A 22,762-nucleotide genomic window follows, 5' to 3' on the forward strand; every position below is an offset into this window, starting at 1 on the left:
TTTGGTGTTGGAGAAGACTCTTGAGAGCCCCCTGGACTGCAAGGAGATCCAACCAGTCCATCCTAAATGAAATCAGTCCTGAATATTCATTGGAAGGACTGATGCTGAAGCTGAAGCTCCAATACTTTGGCCACCTGATGCAAAGAACTGACTCATTGGAAAAGACTCAGATGCTGGGAAAGATTGAAGGCAGGAGGAGAAGGGGCCAACAGGATGAGATGGTTGGATGGAATCACCGACTCAATGGACATGAGTTTGAGTCAACTCCGGGAGTTGGCGATGAACAGGGAGGCCTGGCGTGCTGTGGTTCATGGGGTCGCAAAGAGTCGGACAGGACTGAGTGACTGAACTGAAACTGAACTGAAATATACCAGGGGCCAAAAACATCCCTTCCAAAAGCAAAACCCAGGCTTCAGACCATGCTGTCAGTCTCTGGGGTTGGCAGCCCAGGGTTGTGGGCTTGAGGGAATCGTCCTGCCTCAGAACCAAGAAGGGAGAGAACTGACCCAAAGAACTTTCATCCGGATCATCCAGTCATCTCAGGGAGACAGTGTGGGCAGGGACACGGGGCCAAGCTACTGCTCGGGCCATATCCTAACAGACAGAAATGGGTGCGGCAGGATGTCAAAGTGACTGATGCTTGTCCTTCCATTACTTTTTCCTTCCCGATTTCAAGGGGGTGGCTAGACCGTGCTTTCTTGCCCTTGCTGAGAAACAGGTCATATTAGACGACATTTGCCTTCTGTTCTCAAGAGGGGCAGCGCTGTATGAGGTCCATGAGGAGGGAGGGGCTGGAGGTCAGAAAAGGAGAGATCACACCAGAGTGGGAGGACAGGGACCCCAAAGCCTGGAGACGTGGAGACTGCAAATCTCAGGAGGAGCGGTTGTGGGGTGCTCCTGGGAAAGCTGACCTTTGAAGCCCAGGATTCCCAGGTTTAGAGATGATCTGACACTCAAGCCTGGTATGAGGATGGTGGTTACCCCTGTGACCACATGGCCTCGGGCAACTGGTTTCAGAGGTGAATGGGGCCGGTCAAGGGCTGGAGGGACCTCCTATGATGTCCTTTCACCATAATCTCCCAGGATCTCTGCCCCACTGTTCTGTGACAGTTGAAGAAGTGGAAGGAACCCCATTAACGTGCAAGATTGAATTTTTCCCAGCATCCTAGCTGGTTGCAGTCTCAGGGCCGGTTTTCATTTGGTTTCAAGGATCTAACAGAATTATATTTCTTGGCCATCCCACGATGTGGTTGTAAATATTTACCCATAAACACAGTGGGGGAAAGTGCACTTTGGAATCTTTAAATGCCTTCATTTTCTTAAGAAAAGAATTAGAATAAAAATTTTGGTTCCTTTTGCATAACTGAAAACAATGGATCTTGCACAGTCAGTAAACAGTATTCATCTATATAAACACAGCACCAAGAGATGCTGTGTTAATACAGAGGATGTGTTGTGAAAGGCCTTCCTTTCTAACAAACCAAATAAAAAGCTCCTCAAATGCAAGTAAAACAAGGTAGCAGTGTACCTATGGCTTCTTCAAGGGAGACTTTCATTTCTTTGTAATAAACTCTTTCCATAGTCAATGCAAATCTGTATGGACTCTTTCATAACACTGTAAGAAAGAAAAATTTGCAGTGTCATCTTTACCCCGAATTGCTTGGAGCCATGAAATGTTTTTTTATAAAGAGGTGTTCGCTGTTGAAGTACTAGCTGGTTATTTTTCAATTCATGTATCAATGACATCACCAATGTGATTTTTTTCTTTTTCTCTCCTCTATTTGTTCTCCAAAATGCTAAATCAAAACCTTAATAGTGTTTATCTTCCTTGTGTAAAACTCGAATAAGCCAAATGGTAGATAAATTAGAAGTGTATTGAATTGCTGCAGGCATTTCAAGTCCAACCTCTGCTGGACTCCCTCTGGGAGGCTGGCCAGAGGCTGACACTCTGGACCAGGTGAAGCAGTGAAGTTCTTACCTGCAGAGGGAGGACCTGGGGGGCCTGGGGGACCCGGACGGCCAGGTTGACCAGAAGGCCCAGGTTTGCCTGGGGGGCCTGTAACGCCACTATCTCCTTTCTGCCCCTGATGGAGAAAAAGGCAGAGCCCGTTATAAGAGCAGGACATTGCAGACTTTCTTCCCCGGTCAGCTGTCCACTGGCAACCAGCTTGTACTTTGGACCAAGTGCTGGAGGAGGAATGCAGTCCCAGAGGTCACCAAGCTCATAAAAAGCTCAGGGGAAGCAACATTTGAGACAGTGCTGGATGCAAGTTTATAGATACCCAATTTTTTTTATATTGGGGTATAGTTGATTTACAGGATTGTGTCAGTTTCCGTGGTACATCATAGTGATTCAATGGTTTTTTTAAAATTATATTCCATTATAGGCCATCATAGAATATTGAGTAGAGTTCCGTGTGCTATACAGTACATCCTTGTTGCTTATCTAGTTTATGTGTAATAGTGTGGATGTGTTAATCTGCCCCTCTCCCATCCATCTCCCTCTGGTAACCCTAATTTCGCTTTATGCAGGCATCACTTCTTGCTCTGTCCTAGACACATAGCATGTGACAGCAAACGGGGAGGATCCAACCCACCCCCCTCTCTGGCAGGTGCGGAAAGAGCAGGTGCTTTCCAATCAGACCATTTCTGTTTCAGCACAAGAGCTCTTCCCACCCTGTGGCCTCTGGTGCTTTCAGGATGAAGACACAGCCCCTTCCTTCAGTCTCCCCAGCCCTGCACAGCTGGACTTTCCAGGCTTGTCCCAGCCTTTTGACGTTGTTGGTCTTCAGGAGCACATGCCTTTTATTTTGCTTCTCAAGACTCCTCTCTGCCCCAAACTGCTCTCCCCTCCCTTCTGCCTTGATAACTCCCTCCCATCCTTCCACACCCAGTGAAAACACCACTGTGGCAAAGCCTTCTCCGACTTCTCCTGATCCAGTCAGTTCTCCCCGGCACAGGCCCTTTGCCTTCGTGGCCTTCACCCCTGCTCAGAGCTACAATTGGCCTATGGTCATTCCATCCACGTCCCTCCAGGAGACAGAAGCTCCCCACAGGCTGGAATCTGTCTTGCTCACCTCCTTTCCCCAGATCAAGTTGGGGAGGAGGAGAAGCTGAACACAGAGAGTGGATGTGGTTTGTTGGCTCTAGGTCAGGAAATCTGGCTTTTCATTTGGTCCATGAGGCCCTGCGTAACTCAGGGCATTGCTCTGTGCCCTAGTTTTCTTGTCTGTGAAAGGCAGCCAGGCAATATACACCTGCATAGGCTTGTCACGAGGCTAGCAAAGATCTCAGAGGTGAAAACGTGGTTTGCACAGAACCAAGGGCTTCGTGGGCCAAGTTGATTATCATAGCGGCTGGCTTGGTTTCATCTTTGCTCCATGGTCAGAAAAGTTCTGGCTCGTAAAGAGACGTGTACCTGTGTCTTTCCACGTGGGATGTCCTCTTTGCGGTCTGCTCTTGGACGGTTAAGTGCACACATCTCCCCCGGGGCTGCCCTTAGGAACAACCCCAGAAACCAAGGCTGGCATACCTGCAGAACCTCCCCCCGAGCCATTGGCTAACTGTCCCTGCCTGGGCCCCGACCACGGCAGTGCCTGGAACTCGGCAGCTTTGGATGGGTCCCCTTCACACAGGTGTGCCAGGACTGCCTCACCCACCTGCTGAAATGTAAATCTTCCCAAGCCTGGGGGGCAGGCCAGCCGAGCACGCCTTTCAACCACCATGGGATGTGTGACCTGCCACCTTGCCCACGTGGCCCTGGGGGCTCTCTCAGCAGTGTGCAAGGAGTTCTCAAATCCTTCATGTGGGATGGTGAGGTCAGAGTTTGTCCCCAACTCCATCCCAAGGGAGGGAGTCTTAAGCTTTGCCCGAGCCTTAGCAATCTGTGAGGCCACCGAGACAGGTTCCCCTTGCAGATGTCACAGGAAGTCACACCTTCTTAATATAGCTGCAGCGAAGGCTCATTTATCTAACAGCCACATCGGCTGGCTCTGAGCAGAGGAAGTGACACAGCTCGAAGAAGCTGGAAATGCTCCTTGTCCTGACCTCGGCGGTAACAGAATGTTCTGCTTGTCGGTCATCTGCTCGGATTGGCCTCGCCTCTGTGAGCAGGACTCACTGAGCACTGCTTTCCAGGAAAATGCTCCTCATCCCTCTGTTGCACAAAATCTGGGGATTCCCATCCAGGAAGCCGCCGTGTCTCTGGGAAGGAAGACATGTGTGATACACTCATGTGGTTTTCCTGGGTCTGCCCAAGGCCAGCTTGGAAGCAGGAGGCTGAGGAGAAGATATGCAGTGGGGAGACTGGTCTCAGGTCTCCAGTTTCTGTCCCTGCTGGGGAGCTGGCTTGGCTGGGGGGTCCTGGGTGGTCATGCCGCTTCCCTGGCCCCTGGTTTCTAGGTGACTACATGCAAGGGAATTGGGTTGGTGGGATCTTCAGTCCTGGATCTGAATTTCTTAACTCCTGGAGCCGCTTCTGAATTTCTGATTCTGGAGTCTGGGTTGTTTAACCTCCAGAGACTCTTAGCACCACAGCTCAACAAACACCCTGTGTATAAGACTCTATTAGGCAATTAATTCATGACAAAAAGAAAGCATCACATCCAGCCCCCAAGGCTGACCAGGCAGGCTGGGGTTGAAGCGGCACTCAGGTGTCTATAAAGTCTTAGAGAAGATGAGTCCATATCCCTAACTGAGCTCCCAGACGTGGTTCTGGTGTTGTCTTTAAGATGGCTCCAACACAGTCATTCTCAACAGGGTCAAGAAATAGACTTCTTGGCTTCTGCTCTGACCAGGACCAGACAAACACTGTCCAAGGAAAGACACAGATGACGGAAACCAAGTGGCTTCTCGAGTCCCAAGCATAGCACGTTCTGGATGAACACGGCCATAGAGGGGAAAATGCTTTCTTTTTAAAAAGACTTTTTCCCTTGTCTTTCTTTTTCTGAGCCTAGTTTTTAGGAAACTGTTATCTGTGGCCTCGTGGCCATGCTACCCACGGTAAAGCTTTAGAAATTGAACTGGAACCTTGTGACTTCAAGAGTCACCATGGATGGGCTTCCCTGTTGTCTCGGTGGTACTCGGAGGACACAAGTGTGATGTCTGGTCCAGAAAGATCCCCTATGCCGCCAGACAAGCAAGCCCATGTGCCACAGCTTCTGAACCCATGCACCAAAACTAGTGAAGCCTGCGCGCCTAAAGCTCTGCAGCAGGAGAAACCACTGACATGAGAAGCCTGCACACACCTTGACAGACAGTGTCCCTGGCTCACCACAGCTGGAGAGAGCCTGCACCCAGCAACAGAGACCCAGCGCAACCAAAACAAATAAAAGTCATCGTGGAAGCTGATTCATCAGGTCAGAGTCTATATCATTCCTAAATCCACTTTGAAAAGACTAGAACTGGCTTCTTAGCATTACTGTGGTTCTGAGTTCTGGCACATGTGAGACTCACGTGGAGATTTAGAAGCAACAACCCACCCTGAAGGTTTATATCAGAGTCTTTGGGAAGTAAGGGCTTGGCAGGAAAGAGAAGAGACACATTTGGAACACCACCACTGCACCCAGGGCAGGGCATCTGTATTGAATCAGCCCCCAGGTGATTCCGATGTAAGCTTGAGTCTGAGAGCCATGGATCTAGCCTAAGGAAAGAATAGGAACGTGCCCACACGTGTTCACTCCTCAGCATTATCTATAGTCCGGTTAGGCCTCTCTTGTCTGAGCAATCTTCTGGTCCCTCATTTACTAAAATCTGATGCAGGGATTTTGAAAGAAATGTTTTAAAACACGTAATGAATGAAGTAACAAGTGAAAGTGCATATGTTGTGATTTTTAATTAAAATTTAGGATAAATATAAATGTATATAGGTCATAAAAGGAACAAATGGCTAGAGAGTCCACAGAAGCAATAACATTGGAAGGAAGACCACCAACATGGTAACAGGGTTATGCCTAGACGTTACGTGTTTAGATGATTTCCTTCCTAGTTTTCTCAACTTTCCATTTTTCACAATGCTCATGTATTACATGTATAATGGAAAAGGAGGTAAAAAGCCAACAGAGTGGCAACCGAAAGAGTAAGGGACATGTGACTCATTCAAAGGGGTGAGGTGCTCTGAGGCCCTGGGGACAGCTTACATCACATGGTTTTGACCCAAGAGCCTGCTGACCCAGGGAAGGAAAACTTTCCCTAGGCCCTGAATAGTGCCAATAAAGAGGGTCATTTACAAATGGGGATCCTGAGGGAGGAGAAAACACCCTGCTTTTGAGACCTAGAAGACCCGTGAACGGCCCGGAAATATCTGGGCTGGTTCCAGAAGTCCATCTGTTTCTGGGACACTGAGGTAAAAAGCAGGTTTTTGTGGGGTCAGTGGTCTTGGTGCAGACAGACCTGTTTCTGTGAACTGAAGACCCACTCCTGGCCTCAGCATTGGACACAGCTAGATGAGCATTCTACTCCATCCCCCTCAAACTCGGCTCCCTTAGGGAGCCCAGGTGCCCTGCCCCCCAGCCCAGAGGATGCCGGAGACCAGATTGTGTGCCCAGAAGGTCCCTGACCCACTATGCCCTGCACCCCAGATCTGGTTAGCCCTGGGATCCATACCTGCTTGCCTCGTTTCCCTGGTCTGCCTGTGGGTCCCCGGTGGCCAGCAAGCCCAGGCTCGCCCTTTGGCCCCATTTCTCCCTGGAAAGAAGAAAGAGAAGCAAGAGAGGGGTGAGGCTCGAGACTCCAGCAGAGCTCCAGGTCAATCCGCCCCCTTCATGGGCCATCTCCACCGTCGCTCTCTTCTAGGCAGGCTGCTTCAGGAGGCTGGGGGAGCGATAGGGTCATGAGACAGGGAAAGAGATTCTTCACGGAAGAGGAGGGGAAGGAGCAGGTTACCCCGGGTGGGGTTATCATCTGAGAGACACGGAGGCTGGGCAGCACACAGTTTGGTTCCCAAGTCCCCAGTCTGAGCGGCCAGGGTGGGAGGTGCCTGCATTTTAGTCCCCTGTGCCTGTGCCTGGGACACTGTTGGGGGAAATGCTCTCTCTCTTAGTTGAAATTTTATGTTGTGTTTTTAGCATAAATCCAAATCTCTGGGGTTTTTGAATAATCGGACACAGTTTTGACAACTGTCATCTTTGGGAAGCTTCTTCCATGTTAGATACATCCCTATGCATGCGTCTTAGCTGCTCAGTCACATCTGACTTGTTGTGACCACATGGACTGTAGCCCACCAGGCTCCTCTCTACATGGGATTCTCCAGGCAAGAATACTGGAATGGGTAGCCCCTAACCCTAACTCCCACTTCAATACTTTGGCCACCTGATGCAAAGAGCTGACTCATTTGAAAAGACCCTGATGCTGGGAAAGATTGAAGGTGGGAGGAGAAGGGGATGACAGAGGATGAGATGGTTGGGTGGCATCACCAACTCAATGGACATGAGTTTGGGTAAACTCTGGGAGTTGGTGATGGACAGGGAGGTTTGGCGTGCTGCAGTCCATGGGGTTGCAGAGTCGGACACAACTGAGAGACTGAACTGAACTGAACTGAACTGAGCCATTGCCTTTTCCAATACACATTCCTACTCTTCAGCAAAAAACTGGTTCCACCTCACTTCCATTTGATTCAGAGAGAAACACTTTGTGGGAGAGATGTTCCAGACACGTGTTCAAATTCCTAATAAAATTATTATAAACTGCATGGAAAGCAACGTAAGCCATGTGTGTGTGCTAAGTCGTGTCAGTCATGTCCAACTCTGTGTGACCCTATGGACTGTAGCCTACCAGGCTCCTCTGTCCATGGTTCTCCAGGCAAGAATAGTGGAGTGGGTAGCTATTCCCTTCTCCCAAACATAAGCCATATTCCCAGTTAAAAAGCAAATGCACTAACTGCAGAATTCGAGAGTTTAAGGTCAGCCTTTTGTAAAACTGGTCTCTGCATCTCAGACCATCCCCTTCTTCCCTGTGTTCTTCTAGGATTCTGGGCTCACCTGTGGCTTCTTTGGCTCATGAACCCACAGGGCAGCCTTCCTACCCCCAGGAACCCCTGGACACCCCAGAAAGCACCACACAAACTAAGTTTCGCAGCAGGAGCCGTGAGAATTTCTGCCAGGCAGTGGCCAGTGCCTGTGAAGAGCTTCCCTAACCACTTAGACAACGAATAACACCCAGATAACTTCTCCCAGGGACGCCATTGTGTACAACACAATGGAAAATTCCAGGGAACACCAATTCACATTGAGGATCAAGCACAGAGCTCTGAAATTACCTGCTGGTTCAGCCAGTGTAATGAATTTGTCAAGCTACCAACATCCTGCCTCACCAAGAACTGTCCTTAAACCTACAATTTCTTTCCCATCCGTCATGCTCTTCAGCCTGCTTGGATAGGGTAGATTCTCTGCGACTATGTAGATGTTTGCACAATTTTCCTTGGCTATTTAGAGGAGGCTGAGAGATGCCTTGCTTGTCTGGGAGAAAACAGTAGCATAAACAGCATAATTTTTTGGAAAAGATTGTCTGAAGGAAGTGTGGTCCTTCTCCTCACCAGTTGGAAGCAGCCAGTAATATCTTGATCTAATTTCTCTCTGAAGACCTAATTATGGTCATCACATTACCTCTGTCTTAAACAGGCTGCATGGGAGGGAGGGAGAATTCTCTATGGAAAGCCTAGCGAATGGAACAGAGAGCAGAGAAGCTGTCATATTTAATTTTACAGGAATGTATTGCTCTCAGATACACAGAATGAAAACCTAGACTAAGTATTTTAAAATAAAATTGTTTTTCTCGGTAACGTTCCCTTTCATTTGCTTATAAAATTAATCTCTTTTCAACCCACCACTCTATGTAGGTAGCAGAAACAGAGCTTTTGATAGCTTTGGGCAGTGATAAATGATAATAATTTCAGATGATTGAAATTATTTAAATATAATCTACCAATGGGAGAAAGATAAAACTTTGTTCTTTCAAGCATGGAAAATAAAATTTTAAGGTGAACTTGGAAACAATTTAGAATTCTAAGAAAGCATCCCACTTGCCTGTTGGAAGAATATCATGCCCTGAGGCTTAGACAAAAATAGGTTTCTAATCTTAATGCCTTAACAACATAAGGACCCACCATTGCAGTGGTGATTGTCCTAAGTGGTTGTTCAAGCACCCTTTCTCTTTATTGTCTGACGCTCCCCTCACCTTCACGTCTGAGTTCTCTTCCCCAGACCCTAACCTCAAATAAAAGTTAAAAAAAAAAAAGTCAGTCAGTTGCCACTTTCACAATTTTTAGTATATCTGACACCACTCTGTTATTCAATGACTACTTTTTATTTAAGTCAACCAAATAAACTCCTTTTTATTAAGCCTTGTCCTAGTAAGATATCCCTGAAATCCTTCTAAGTACTTAAATAAATAATACATTTAACTGTCAAATAAAAACATTTTAGCTGTCACCTGCTAAAATAGCTCTGCATTCCTCTGGTAGTGCCTGTACCCTCCTGAAGGAGTGCTGAGCTGGGTGCCGACAGAACTGGCCTTGAACCCTCTTCAGGGCCCCTGGCCGCTGCAGCTCCAATATGAGTCCCGGGGCACAAAGCTTTCTGCTTTTGAACAGTCTGATAGCCCCCTGACAGACAGGAGACACAGAGAAGGCCTCCCTCTTCTCAAGTGGGGTGTCCCTTCCTCCTCTGAGTCAGAGAGAGGTCTTACCAATACATTTGGCAACTTGCTCCCCTTTCAAACAGGAACCTTCCACAAAGAAATCCACTTATCGTTCTTGATGGATGAAAGGCAGACCTCTTTTTGCTGTGCTTGGAGGATCTAACTTGTTACTGAAGCCTATTTTTACTACTTCTGAGTACTTACTTTCTGCCCCAACATTCCAGGAAATCCTGGGAAACCCTGTGAAGAGAAAAACAAACATAATGACTGCTTCTGAAATAATGCTTGAAAAGGCTGAGGAAGAACTTGGTCAGTCATTTTCAAGATAAAGCCCCGTCAATCAGCCAGTCAACCCATTAGTCATCCAGCAAGTCAGCCATCCAGCTAGTCAGTCATCCAGTCAATCAGTCATTCAGTCAGCCAGTCAGTCAGCAGCCAGGTAGTCAGCCAGCCAGTCATTCAGTCAGTCAGCAGCCAGGCAGTCAGCCAGCCAGTCATTTAGTCAGTCAGCAGCCAGCCAGCCAGTCAGTCAATCATTCAGTCAGTCAGCAGCCAGCCAGTCAGTCATTTAGTCAGTCAGCAGCCAGTTAGTCAGCCAGCCAGTCATTCAGCCAGTCAGCAGCCAGCCAGTCATTCAGCCAGTCAGCAGCCAGGTAGTCAGCCAGCCAGCTAGTCAGTCGGTCAGTCATTCATTCAGTCAGTCAGCAGCCAGCCAGTCAGCCAGCTTGTCAGTCATTCAGTCAGTCAGCAGCCTGTCAGCCATCCAGTGAGTCAGTCATTCAGTCATTCAGCAGCCAGGCAGTCAGTCAGTCAGCCCACAAGATGCAGATTGGTAGGGGATGTCACTTCTGCTGTAGTTTATCATTTCTATGAAATGCCCATTACCTTTTCTCCTTTGGGACCCAAGTCACCCCTTTCACCTCTGGACCCCTAAGAGGAAGCCATAGGAGAGAGTCAATGAGTTAACTCCCAGGAGAATAACTGGAGCATTTCTAACTGAAAACTCCACAGGTCAGCACCCTCACTGCCCTTAGAAGACTGGGTATGCCTAGGGAAGATCTTCTTTATGAGATACCTCCTATTTGGATCCCCCAAAACTGCTTACATTAATAATGGACACTCCACAGAAAATTCTGGGTCCTAGGTTTTCTCCTATCTTCTAGGAAATTTGTCCTCAGGGTGTGGCTGGATTTTTTACTCCATTTTTGACAGACACCAAGGCTGTGTGGTAGAAGTGGGGCCTAAGTCACACATCTACCATCTTCGCCCAGCTCCCCCTGCCAGGGGTGTTCACGCTGCACCTGGCACAACCTCCAAACCTTACCTGCTCCACATGAGGGGCTTCCACTTCCACTGGGAGCGCCTCCCTAACCCGCCTGCCCTGGCTCCAGGGGCCCTCACTTCTGTCTCACGGCCCACTGATGAAGGACAGGGTAACATCGAGAGGTGGCGGCTGCAGCCACTGACTAAAGAGACCCCTGGGCCCATGCTCTGTGCATCACGGACCCCAGACTCAGCTCGGGGAGCCATCAGAGACAAGCACAAACCTTTTCCCCTCTGGATCCAGGGTAGCCCTAAAAGAAAGCAGAAGGCGCATTGACAGTCAGCCCTGTAGGACCTCCGGGTCTGGAGTAAGAGCGGAAGGAACCCCTTGATGGGGTGGTGGGATGTGTCTCCACACTGGGCTGCACGTTCTAGGGCGGGGGTCAGGGGAGGTTGCAGCAGTGAGTATAAAGATGTCCCTGAGGGTTGTGTTTACACCAGGCCTAAAAAGAACATTGCTTTTCTTAACCCCCACCCTCAAAGGCCCAAACAAAAGGTTTCCATCTGCTTTGTTGTCCAGAGGTTTGACCCTCATTGTCCAAGAGAACAGCAGGAATGGCCTCCTTCTGCCCCATGTCCCAGGGCATGCCCACCCGAGGGCTAGTAAAGATAAGCACAGCCTGGCACCAGTCTCTCCCACATCTGTGATAATCCCCAGCCCAGGACAGCAGTCACCCAGTCCCCACTTTATAGACACCAGCTGCTCTAGAGTCTTAATCAGAAGACCTGGAACCATATGTCTGGATCAACACACTGACCTTGGAGCCCATTGGTCCTCTTGACCCTGGCAAGCCCATCAGACCCATGTCACCTTTTTCACCCTGTGGGAATCACAAGAAGGGGGGAATAAAGGACCTCCAGTGACATTTCCTAGAGAAACTGAACCAGGAGAGGCATGGGCTAGATCAGGATGGAGCTGGGGATATCGAGGCTGGCCTGTGAATCTCAGGACCCCAAATGCTCCCTTGTTCACTCCCAGGGGCCCAAGACTACAGACTCCAGGCTTCATTGTGGTATTTGTCATGAAACATAGAAGGAAATTGTCCAAGGTAGAGCAGCTCTCCAAACCAAATGCTCACTCATGTGTTATAAATGAACTGACATTTGATCCTCTCCCAGAGAGGGTTGGGAAAGGATGGGGAAGAGAGCATGAAGGCATTTGGGTTCTCAAAGGACAAGATATCTGTGCTCCAAAAAACTACATCTGCTCTGCTGTTTGCATAGGGAGGGCCTTTCAGATGTTTCCATATACTCTTTCCCTAGGTTTGCAGCCAAGCAGAGTGACCATTAACCTCTGGGTGGAAGCAGGGGACTAGGATTCATGGATGGGATCTGTTACCCCTCAGAATGGTTTACAGTTGGAACTTTTAGTACCTTCTGTGCTAAAAAAACTTTAACTAGCACTAAACAGTAGAAATAGAAGGTGAGCTACAGACTTAATTTTAAATTTTTTTAGAAGCCACTTAAAAGTAAAACTAAATGAATGAATTTAACTTTAAATTTAAACATTAAATTTACTCTAGTTAATTATTAATCACTATTTAATAATCCAATTATTTTAAACGTGTCATCAATGTAAAAAGTATCCATGAGAGTTTTACATTTGATTTTTCACAATAAATATTTGAAATCTGTTGTGTATTTAAATTTACATCACACCTCAATTCAGGTGCTAAATTTTCATCCAAAATACTTGATCTGTATTAGATTTCATAAAATTTATAGTTAAAAAAGCAGATTTCAACTCAAGTTGCTCAAAAATACTTAAATGTTTTCAAATAACTGAATTGAGTAAAGATTTTTAAATTCAGACTTAAATTAATTGAAAACATTTCAGTTCCTCAGTTGTACTTCGCACATTTCAAGGGCTCAATAGTCACATGTGGCTAGTGGCTGCCATACAGGATGGCTAAGCATTCTATACAGTGGATTTTTAAGGACATATCCTTGGGAATTTTCTTAAAGATGACTGGGAACAATTTTCTAGTCTCATAATAAATGCAGCCAGTGAGTCAGAGCAGATGGTGACATTCGCCTGCCCACCCCTGACTTCTGCAGGTCAGTTCTAAATCATGGCCTCTGCACGCTATAGTCTACAACCAAAGTGTGTAAAAAGACATGCATATGGGTGTGTCAGCTTCTCCTCACCTGTCTGAGGAAGGGGATTTCCCCAGGATTTAGCGATCCATCTGTGAAAGCAGGGTTTCCGTGGTTCCAGCCTCCGATTCCCTTGCCCTCACCCTCCACCCACTGCCCAGTTAGTATGATGGGTCAACAACCTTCCAGACACAAGCTCCTTTGGGGTCATCTCAAGGAGCCAAAGAATTGGGAGCTAACCCTCAGGACAGAGCAGGACAGGGCCCCTGGAACGAGGCAGCAGGCCCTTGTTTCTCCTCCCACAGGAGCAGCTGTGGGACTGACCACAGTCTTGTGGTCCAGGCAAGGGAGGAAGTGTTTGGGGCCCTCTGGGCAGTCCTTGGGCTCTCTCCTTTCTCCCTGTCTTGAGGAGGTTGAGTTTTGCCGACTGTGCCAGGAGACAAGGGAGCCGCCACCTCCTCCCCTCGAGCTCTGATGCCCTGGGAGCCGACACACTTACCCTGGGGCCTTCAGGGCCGGGCCAGCCGACAGGCCCAGGCATGCCAGGAACTCCTGGGGGGCCAGGTCTGCCCTTCAAAGACAGAGAACAAACGTTAGGACTATTGGGCTTATTCCCCTCCCTCTGAGAACAGATTTGTCTCTGTGGCCTGGTAGGGAGTATAGGCTCAAGCCTGGCCATGGGACCCTCATCCCCACCTCCAAAGACTCATGGCCTGGAAAGCTGGGCCACTCAGATGGGTTGAAGCCCTTGGTATCACATGACGTCGACACACGAGATTATTCCATTCAAGGGATGGAAGGTGGTGGGAAGGAGCTCTAAACGTCTCGGTCCTTTTATTGTTATCACCCACCCACACATCCCCTGCATTCCAATATATTCTCTCCAAGGAGGCAATATAGAAGGGGGAAGGTGAGGTTTGGGGGTCAGTGACAGATGCTGGGCCCTTTCCCTTGAGGTCTATCCCCTGCTCAGCATGCCCACCTCCCAGAGGACACCTTCCTTGCCATAACAACTCACTCCTTCCTGCAACCTGCATGTGTGGATTTGCTGGGGGCGGAAGTTGCCCAGCAATTGACTCACCACCCCTTCCTAAGCCAACAGCCCAGCCCCTTTACATCAAGGTGAGGAAGGACCAATTCTCTGTTGCCATTCCCACTGCAGAGCTCCTCTGTGACTCAGGCTGAAGCTGGATGTCACCTGATACCACAGCCTTCCACATCCCCAGCTAGGCTAACCGAAATTAGCCAGTGGGTGCAGAGGTCAATACAGACCCCACCTCACTGCCCCCACACTCTCTTGCCGGGCTTACTCTTCCACAGCTCCTTGGCCTCAGTTGGGTTTGCTTGACACAGAGATAAAGGTGGTCCATGCCATGTGCAAGTGAATTAATGATTAGAGCAGCTCTCTCTCTTATCCCTGACCCAGAGATCACGGTGCTGGCGGGCACGCTAGCTCCCACTCCTGCCTGCTTCACCCACAGCAGACATCACTAAGCAATCACAGGCCGCATAATCCTCCCAGCCCGGCGCTTCAGATAACCACTAGGCCTTGGCTGGAGGTTAACTGTGTCCTAAAGGGGTGGGCCTTTGTCATACAAAGGTCTTTTTGAGGCTCTTATTGATAGTAAAAGTATTTGAATAAAATAACTGGGGAAATAGTAATTTATATTTAGAATCATGGGCATCTTTTCTTGGTCGTGAACCTTCTTCTGTATCACCAAGACCGACAATTTCAGTGCCAGCATCCCCTGACCACAGCAGGCAATGGTTGACTGACTCCTTCCTGATGTTAATGAGAGTCTTAATTACACATGTTTGGTTTATTCAGAGTCCCTGCGACCTGAGGTAACTCCCATTTATTTCAGCTGGGCCCTGAGGCAAAGCCATTCATTCTTGTCTGACACTTAATTCCAGTTTAATCAAATCGACAGTGAGAGTCATTTGGTGCCGCCGGCTGGGGTCTTGGAGGATTTCTCTGATGGACAGCAGGATGAGGCTGGGGGGGACCCTGGCCAGGCTTGGCAGCTTCCGAAGTCCGAATGCCACCAGGGGCAGGCTGCAGACTCTGACTGAGAAGCAGGCAGAGAGAGGCGGTCACTTCCGTCCTCATCAGGATGACGCCTGGGCATTGGGGCTGCGGAGTGTGCAGCTGGTCCCCACCCCGAAGGCACACAGTTTCACTTGCCCAGCACAGCTGCCCGTGTAATTCTGACAGGGTAACGTGGACCGTACCTTCCTTCCTGGTCGACCAAGCTCCCCCTGTGGATGGAGAAGACAGGTAAGCAGAAACTGCTTTGGAGGAAAAGTTCTGGAACCTGAGGGCTTGGCAGGTCTGATGAGCCAGCGTGCCCACGGGGCAAGGTGCCCTGGAGGCTCACAGCGTCCCCGCCACATCACAGAGCCCCGTTGAGACAGACGAATGGGATCCCACGCCCACAGTCACCATGGAGCCCATCGTCACCCTCTAAGGCAGGGTGAGCGCATGCTTTGAAATCTCAACCAGAAAACCCTCAGAGGCATCCCTAGAAACCAGGCTGGTGTTACCCAGGGGAGGTAGGGGTGAAGACAGAGGTGCTTCATACCTTCTCTCCCTTTGGTCCAGTCTTGCCAGGAAGCCCGGGCGGGCCCTACGCAATCAAGATAAAAAGAGAACAAAGCCCGCATCAGCCAGAGGCAGGACGGGTGAAAGGGCGCCCTGGGTGCCCTAGCCCCTCAGTAGGCAGTTCTCGCTGCAGACTCAGGGGTCCCGGCATGGCAGGAAGGACCCTGCGCCCCATCCAGGCCAGGCCCATCCTCCTCCCTGGGACCCTCTTCTTGCTTTCTCTGGGCTGTTTTCAGCATCACTGTTACTGCGGTGCTCACACACCTGCTATCTGTGATTTTCCTTTTCTCCCTGGAATTCTCCGATAGGCTGAACCTCCTGAGTGCCTGGTAAGAGCAACTCAAGGGACTTAAGAAGGGCTATCTGATGAAACAAGATGCTTCACCACCTCTCACCTCTTTTCCGCTGCTCTTACCAAGTTCCCCTGGGGCTCTGACCAGACAGAAGTGAGGCTTTGCTCTCAGGAGTAGCTGACACAGAAATTCCCGCGGTGGACCTCTGGGTACCAGGAAGAGCAAAAAGCCTTCTGTTTCAAGATGCTAACAGGGTGGGTAGGTGAAGAGTGAATTTTTGTCCCACTGCTCAGCCAGTCGCGCTGGAGCTTGGCACACACTGCAGGATGCAGCTGCCCCCGGTGCACGTGCTTATGAAACCCTCAGTTGGCAGCTGTCTGCCAAGCTCCCCAGGACGGCAGAGAGGAAATCCACCAAAACCCCTGGGCCGCCTCTTCATTCCCAAGATCTGCAGGTGAGCACGCCTTACGTGAAGCCTGCCTGAAATAGGATTTCTGTGAAGCTTGTTCAAACGACCCACTCCAGCCAAGGGATTCCAATCCTCTCTGCACATCAGATGCCCTTGGGGGACCTTTTAAAATTCCCCAGGGACACAGGCATCCCAGGGGATTCTAATGGGCAGAAAAGTTGGGGAACCACCGTTTTTTGGTTTATTCTCCTTCTGTTTGGGGGAGGGGGCGGAAAGGGAGAGTTTCAGTTCCATTCTTTCTTCTTTCCCAAGCCTCAGTGATTTTTGTTTTCTTCAAATAGGCCAGAACTATTTATCAGGCCATGATGCTGTCCCTAGCTCAAGGCTTCCCAAACTTTGACATGAGGGTGATTCCCTCTGGGGAGTCTTGTTAAGATGCAGGTTCTGATGAGAGGGGGTGGAGTGGGGGGAGGGGAGGCTGAGATTCTGGGCTTCCAGCAAGTTCCCAGTGCTGGCAGTTGTGGTTCCGAGGCTCCCCCTCTGCGTGGGTACAGGGTCACCCTGTGTTCCTGGAGTGCAGAGGTGGCTGTGGGATCCCTGGAGCCAGCCACACAGCCTCCTCGGGACCCACGTGGGCTTGCACCAGGTTAGAGAGGTTCCTATGGAGCTGGAGACGTGGCCTCCGGGCAGCCGGGACCCCCTTCCCTTCCCATGGGTTGTCTGCAGGTGCAGACCACGGGAGCTGACAAGGTGGAAAACCCCCTGGGAGCTGAGCCTCGGGCACCCACCATGCGTCTCTGCAGACTTCCCAGAGCCTCTGTGGCAATTCTGGCCAACTGTGGGTCCCAAGTCCTGCTTTCTTCACTGCATTCAATAAACATTTACGGGGAAGCTCTACTTCCCAGCCAAGGGATTCCAAGCCTCTCTGCACATCACAAGCTCTTGAGGACCTTTTAAAATTCCCCAGGAACACAGGCCAGGACTACACCCAGGTACTGGTGTGGGTGGGCACAAAGCAAGGTGGACAGTGTCCCTGCTTGCAAGAGCTGGTCTGCAAGGAGCCAGACAGGAAACACTTTGGCTTTGCCTCTGATACAGCAATTCTGTCATAACTCAACTCTGCCCTTCAGTGCAAGAAGTCGCCAGAGAACAATAAACTTTAATTACAAAACACGCTGGTCTGGACCCTTGGTTATAATTTGCCAACCTCAGGCATACAGCTTGTAATTTATGGAGGTGGGCAGACCCACGAGTCTAGGAACAAGAATAAAACTATAATGACATGAGAAAACTATGCAGAGAAGGAAAATTGGTCCCTGGGCGGAGAGTGATGGGGTGCTTACTGCAGACAGAGGGTGGAAGAGGCATGTCTGAGGAGGTGGGGCACCTGGATTCTGAGGGACAGAGGAGCTGGCCACGGGGACAGTCAGAAGGAAGGGCATTGCAGACAGCCGGAGCTGCAAGCAAGGCCCTAAGGCCGCCACAGACTTCGGGTGGTTGAGGACCCAGGACACACTGTGGCTGCACTGGGCGGGCCATGACGTCATGGGAGACAATTTGCAGGAGATACGGGTCCCCACGCGGGGCTCTGCTCCCAGGGTGAGGAGTGTGTCTTAGTCTTCCTGTGACGGGAAGCCACAGGAGAGGTGACAGACTTCCAGACCCCAGGTCCTCCTCGATGGACCCCCTCTCCCAGGCCGGCCAGAGGGCCCAGGAGTCTGTGAGACAGTCTCTGGAGGGGACCTTTTGTCTCCCTAAAAAATCCTTCCACCAGCATTCCACCTGCTCCTCACTCTGACCTGAGCTCTGGTGGGGAGGGGTGGGCTGGTTGGGGCCCGAGTCTGGGGCCAAAATGAGTTCAGAGCACCACGTTCCTTGTTGCCCTGTTTCTCTGCCCTGCACACAGGCCCCTCTGGGTGGGGTTAACAGCTGCACTGCCCCTGAGTGTTTTTCTGATGACCGCTATAACAATAACCACCCCCATCTAGGCAGTAGCTCGCCTGGCCATCTCCCACATCTAGTACTGCAGGGGAAGTTATATCCCCATTGTGCAGATGGGCACATTGAAGCTGGGAGGCAGAATCGGCCAGAGAAGAACCACGTGGTTCCTCCAGGGCAGGAAAACAACACCAAGGCACCTGAAGGGGGGCAGCTCTTCCCGGGGTGTGGTGGGCGGGGGAGGGTCCCTGCCCTGAGCAGAGGACCTCAGGGGAAGGGCCCAGGGTGTACTGACCTGGGGGCCCGGAGGCCCAGATGAGCTGAGTGACCCCTGCACACACGGGGACTGTGCCGTCTCCAGTTCCAGGACGAGATTCTTCATGTCCGGGGAGAGAAGCTTCAAGACAAAGTGACACAGGTTATAGGTCTGACCAGAGGTGCAGAAGAAGAGTCAGCCCCCGGGCACAGACCTGTCCCACAGCCCAGGCCCCGAGGCCAGCCGTTCCCTGACTCCCCAGTGGGCGTCTCAGGAAGGCAACCTCTGACTCCCAGTCCCCTTCCTCCCATCTGCTGAGACAACCCGGCTAAAATGGATTACAGAGAAAAAGCAACCACTCTGGATGGAGTTAGGAACTCACTCGGGGGCCTTCACCCAGCATCCAGGACAGCACCACCCAATAGGAATAAAATGAGTCACTAATGCGAGACTCCCGTGCCATCTTAAATGTTGTCGTAACCACATAAAAAAGGTAAAAGGGCACACGTGAAATTAATTCTGGTGAGTATTTTATCTTACCCAATATATCTGAAATATTATTTCAATGCAAGAAAAAAAATTACTGAGATATTTTTGCATCATTATAAAAAGCATTCCGTGTGTATTTTATACTCTGCACATCTCAATTGGAACTGGCCAGATAGGGCCAGAGGCTAGTGTATTGGACAGTACGGGTCTAACAGGTTCTGGGAAAATCTGAGCATCTAGAGCCCCTGGAATGCCTTCCAGCTCAGCTTCCCCCATCCTGCTCTTTCCCTCCCTTTCCCTCCCTTTCCTCAGTTCCGTTCTCCCTCACAGGACTGTTTCCTGTGTCACTTCATGGATAACCCAGTAAGAAGGAAATTTCACACGCGCTTAGGGAGAAGAAAAAACAAGAGGGGGAAACTTCACGTCTGAGCCGCTGACAGGAGCCCAGAAAGCTATCAGTTCACCTCAGTGTCTCTGAGCCGACAGGACACTTGCCCCGTCGTCTACCTGCCGAGACAAACACGTTGTCTGCTGGCCAGCTGAACGGCCCAGCCCCGTTCCCGGTGAGGAAACATCTCCCTCCCTCCATCCCGCTTGAGGTGCACCGGCACCAGCGGGGTGCATAGAACCGGCCCCTGAGGACAGCCCCGGGAGGAGTCCCCGCCGGGCGGAGGGGGCGTGGCTGGGCGGAGGGGCGCCCAGGGACCCCCGACAGTCAGCGGTACTCACCGGGCCCCGGCCCCCTCGGAAGAAGGGCGGCGGGAACAGCGGGGGCGGCGGGGGCGTCAGCAGGCAGCATGCTCTGGGGCCGCCGCGCCTCTTCTGATCCAGGCCGGGCAGGGCTGCTCGGAGAAACCCCCTGCTCGTTAGTGTGGGGCCTGCGTCAGGGCCTCGGGGTGCCCACAGTACCCGGGGAAGACCGGGCGGAGACCGTGTGCCACCCCCGATGGCCGGCCGCCTCTCACTTCCAGCCTGCTGGGCCCTCCCCGCTTCGCCGGGTGCGCACTGCAGCCGCTGGGACCACCGGGAGGTCAGGCTCCTTCTCCAGACGCTGACGGTCACTTTGTAGACGGGACAGACAGCATACGGTTCAAATAGACCCGCCAGGTGCCCCTTCTCTCAGCTGGGGAGAAGGCAGGGTCTGCTCACACCCTTGACACCGTGTCTGGAAGGAACCGTTCCCTGGGGGAGGCAGTGCCCCGGGCCAAGATTTCAAGCATCCGTTTGACTCCAGACTCTACACAGACATTCGGGCCACCCGTGCTTACAGGAGAGCTACAGGCTAATGTCTTCAGACGCAGGAGTGAGATGACGAGGGGGCCCTGGATCCTTGCAGCTTCACAGACAGGTGTTCAACCTGAGCACACGTTCAGTGCTGAGCTGGTCCTGGCAGAAAGGACACAGATCCCCAGGGATTCCTGCAGCACCCCGGGTAGAGATCCCAAACTCCCCAGCCTCCAGGAGCCCCTTCAGCTCCTGTCCAGTCTCTGCCCTGCTCCCTGCCCACCGCCCTGGCTCCCAGCCTGGGGGAGTCCTTGTGGCTGCATTTGAGCTTCATATGAACATCATCCTTTTTTGGCTCGACATCGTGTCTGTGACGGGCATCCCGATCCCTACTTGTCGTCACGCTGCTGAACAGAGTCCCGCTGTGGGACACGACCACAACCCTCTTATCCATCCTGCTGCCTCTGAACACTGGGTCGACACGGCTACATGCCCGCCAGACCGGCTAAACTGAGAATGCCAGAACGCAACATTTGTCAGCAAGGGTGTGGGACAACCAGAATTTTCACTCATTGGCTGGCGGGATAGAAAATGGGCTCAACCTCTTTGGAAAACTCGCCGAATCGTCTCCTAAAGCTGAATGTGGCCATGTCCGATAGCTCGGCAACTCTCACGCCAAGGTGTTCACCAACGGAAAAGTGGACGCGTGTTCACCCAAACACATGTACTTCTCGAACATTGCCCAGAGCTGTTGATTTTCCAGCTCCCCGTCCTGGTCTTGTGATGGTGCCTCCTGGTCCACCCCTCCTCCAAATCTCTGACCCGTGGATTGCCCTTCACACCCCTCTCTGCCCTGAAACCAGTTTTCAGACTTGTCTCCCGGAGACAGTGCTTGTCTTTTGCTTCCACCCTGTGATCCAAGGCCTGACTCGACATCAGGCAGCCAGCGGGTGCGTCCCAGAAGGCACGCAGTGTGGGGCTGCCGGTGTCAACTCCAGCACCCCGGGAATCACCGCACACACCTACACCCTTGCACCCAGCGGAGGAGCATACCGCTCTCTGGACCACTGGTCCTCAGCCCCCTCAGATGCAAGGACCCATTGGTAAGAAGTATCTTTAAAGACCCCTTTGTTATCCCAAAATAGAATCCAAAAATAAGACAACATACCTATACCACTTAAAAATCAATGTAATGTTCTGAATGTAATATAAAAGAGAGCTTTCAGAAAAGTGATTTATGATATAAAAATGCATGTTTTGATATGCATATTTTGTTGAGCACTAGAACGTCAGAAAACTTGACGACATAGTTAGATGCTTGTGCCTACGTGTGAAACCATACTGAATGCAAAGTCTACTAACATAAGGTGCGGCATCTGCAACACAAATGCTTCAAGTGAGGTGCCCACTGTGAGATGTGATTTTCTCAAATGAGGAAAAATACTGTGTAAAATCCCAACCAAACAAAGCATAGTCACTACTCAGCAGTTGTTATATGAGAAAACTCAGTTTCATATATAGCAGTTCAATAAATATTGATATGAAAGAGAATTAGCTCCTAGGATGAGATAATTATAAAATGTATGCATCTTCCATGTGACATTTCACAGTCATGTGGGACATGGGACACGCATATGATGCTGTCCCACTGCACGAAACCTCTCGGCTCAGCTGTTGTGACAACTGAAAATGAAAATTTCTAACAAGGCCCCATGGAACACTCTCTGAAATAAATTGTACCAATGTTTTCTTTGGCCAGTCTCCCAACGCAATAGAAATAAAAGCAAAAATAAACAAATGAGACTTAACCAAACTAATAAGCTTTGACACAGCAAAGGAAACCATAAACAAAACAAAGACACCCTGCAGAATGGGAGGAAATATTTGCAAATGATGCAGTCAACAAGAGATTAATCTTCAAAATATACCAAGAGCTCATACAGCTCAATAACAAAGAACCCAATCAAAAAATGGACAGAAGACTTAAACAGACATTTCTCCAAAGACATCCAGATGGCCAATCAATTCAGTTCAGTCGCTTAGTCATGTCCTACTCGTTGCAACCCTGTGAACCGCAGCATGCCAAGCCTCCCTGTCCATCACCAACTCCCGGAGTTTATCCATACTCATGTCCATTGAGTCAGTGATGCCATCCAACCATCTCATCCTCTCTTGTCCCCTTCTCCTCCTGCCCTCAATCTTTGCCAGCATCAGGGTCTTTTCCAATGAGTCAGCTCTTCCCATCAGATGGCCAAAGTATTGGAATTTCAGCTTCAGTCAGTCTTTCCAATGAACACCAAGGACTGATTTCCTTTAGGATGGACTGGTTGGATCTCCTTGCAGTCCAAGGGACTCTCAAGAGTCTTCTCCAACATCACAGTTCAAAAGCATCAATTCTTTGGCGCTCAGCTTTCTTTATAGTCCAACTCTCACATCCATACATGACCACTGGAAAAACCATAACATTGACTAGACAGACCTTTGTTGACAAAGTAATG

General features: G+C 50.3%; 1 protein-coding gene across 2 annotated transcripts in view; it reads right to left on the reverse strand.

Moving 5' to 3' along the window:
- Positions 1-22,762, reverse strand: part of COLQ (collagen like tail subunit of asymmetric acetylcholinesterase) — a 63,042-nt gene that overhangs the window by 12,108 nt on the left and 28,172 nt on the right. For both annotated transcript variants that reach the window (XM_065942640.1, XM_065942639.1), the window contains exons 2-12: positions 19,770-19,882; positions 18,591-18,692; positions 15,636-15,680; positions 15,286-15,312; positions 13,553-13,624; positions 11,715-11,777; positions 11,181-11,207; positions 10,519-10,563; positions 9,838-9,873; positions 6,604-6,684; positions 1,979-2,084 (exon numbers count right to left, since the gene is read on the reverse strand). In XM_065942640.1, coding sequence (XP_065798712.1) covers positions 1,979-2,084; positions 6,604-6,684; positions 9,838-9,873; positions 10,519-10,563; positions 11,181-11,207; positions 11,715-11,777; positions 13,553-13,624; positions 15,286-15,312; positions 15,636-15,680; positions 18,591-18,692; positions 19,770-19,882 — 717 coding nt within the window. The remainder of the gene's footprint in view (positions 1-1,978; positions 2,085-6,603; positions 6,685-9,837; positions 9,874-10,518; positions 10,564-11,180; positions 11,208-11,714; positions 11,778-13,552; positions 13,625-15,285; positions 15,313-15,635; positions 15,681-18,590; positions 18,693-19,769; positions 19,883-22,762) is intronic.

Source organism: Muntiacus reevesi, chromosome 8, assembly GCF_963930625.1.
Source record: "Muntiacus reevesi chromosome 8, mMunRee1.1, whole genome shotgun sequence".
In the NCBI taxonomy this organism is placed as follows: domain Eukaryota; kingdom Metazoa; phylum Chordata; class Mammalia; order Artiodactyla; family Cervidae; genus Muntiacus; species Muntiacus reevesi.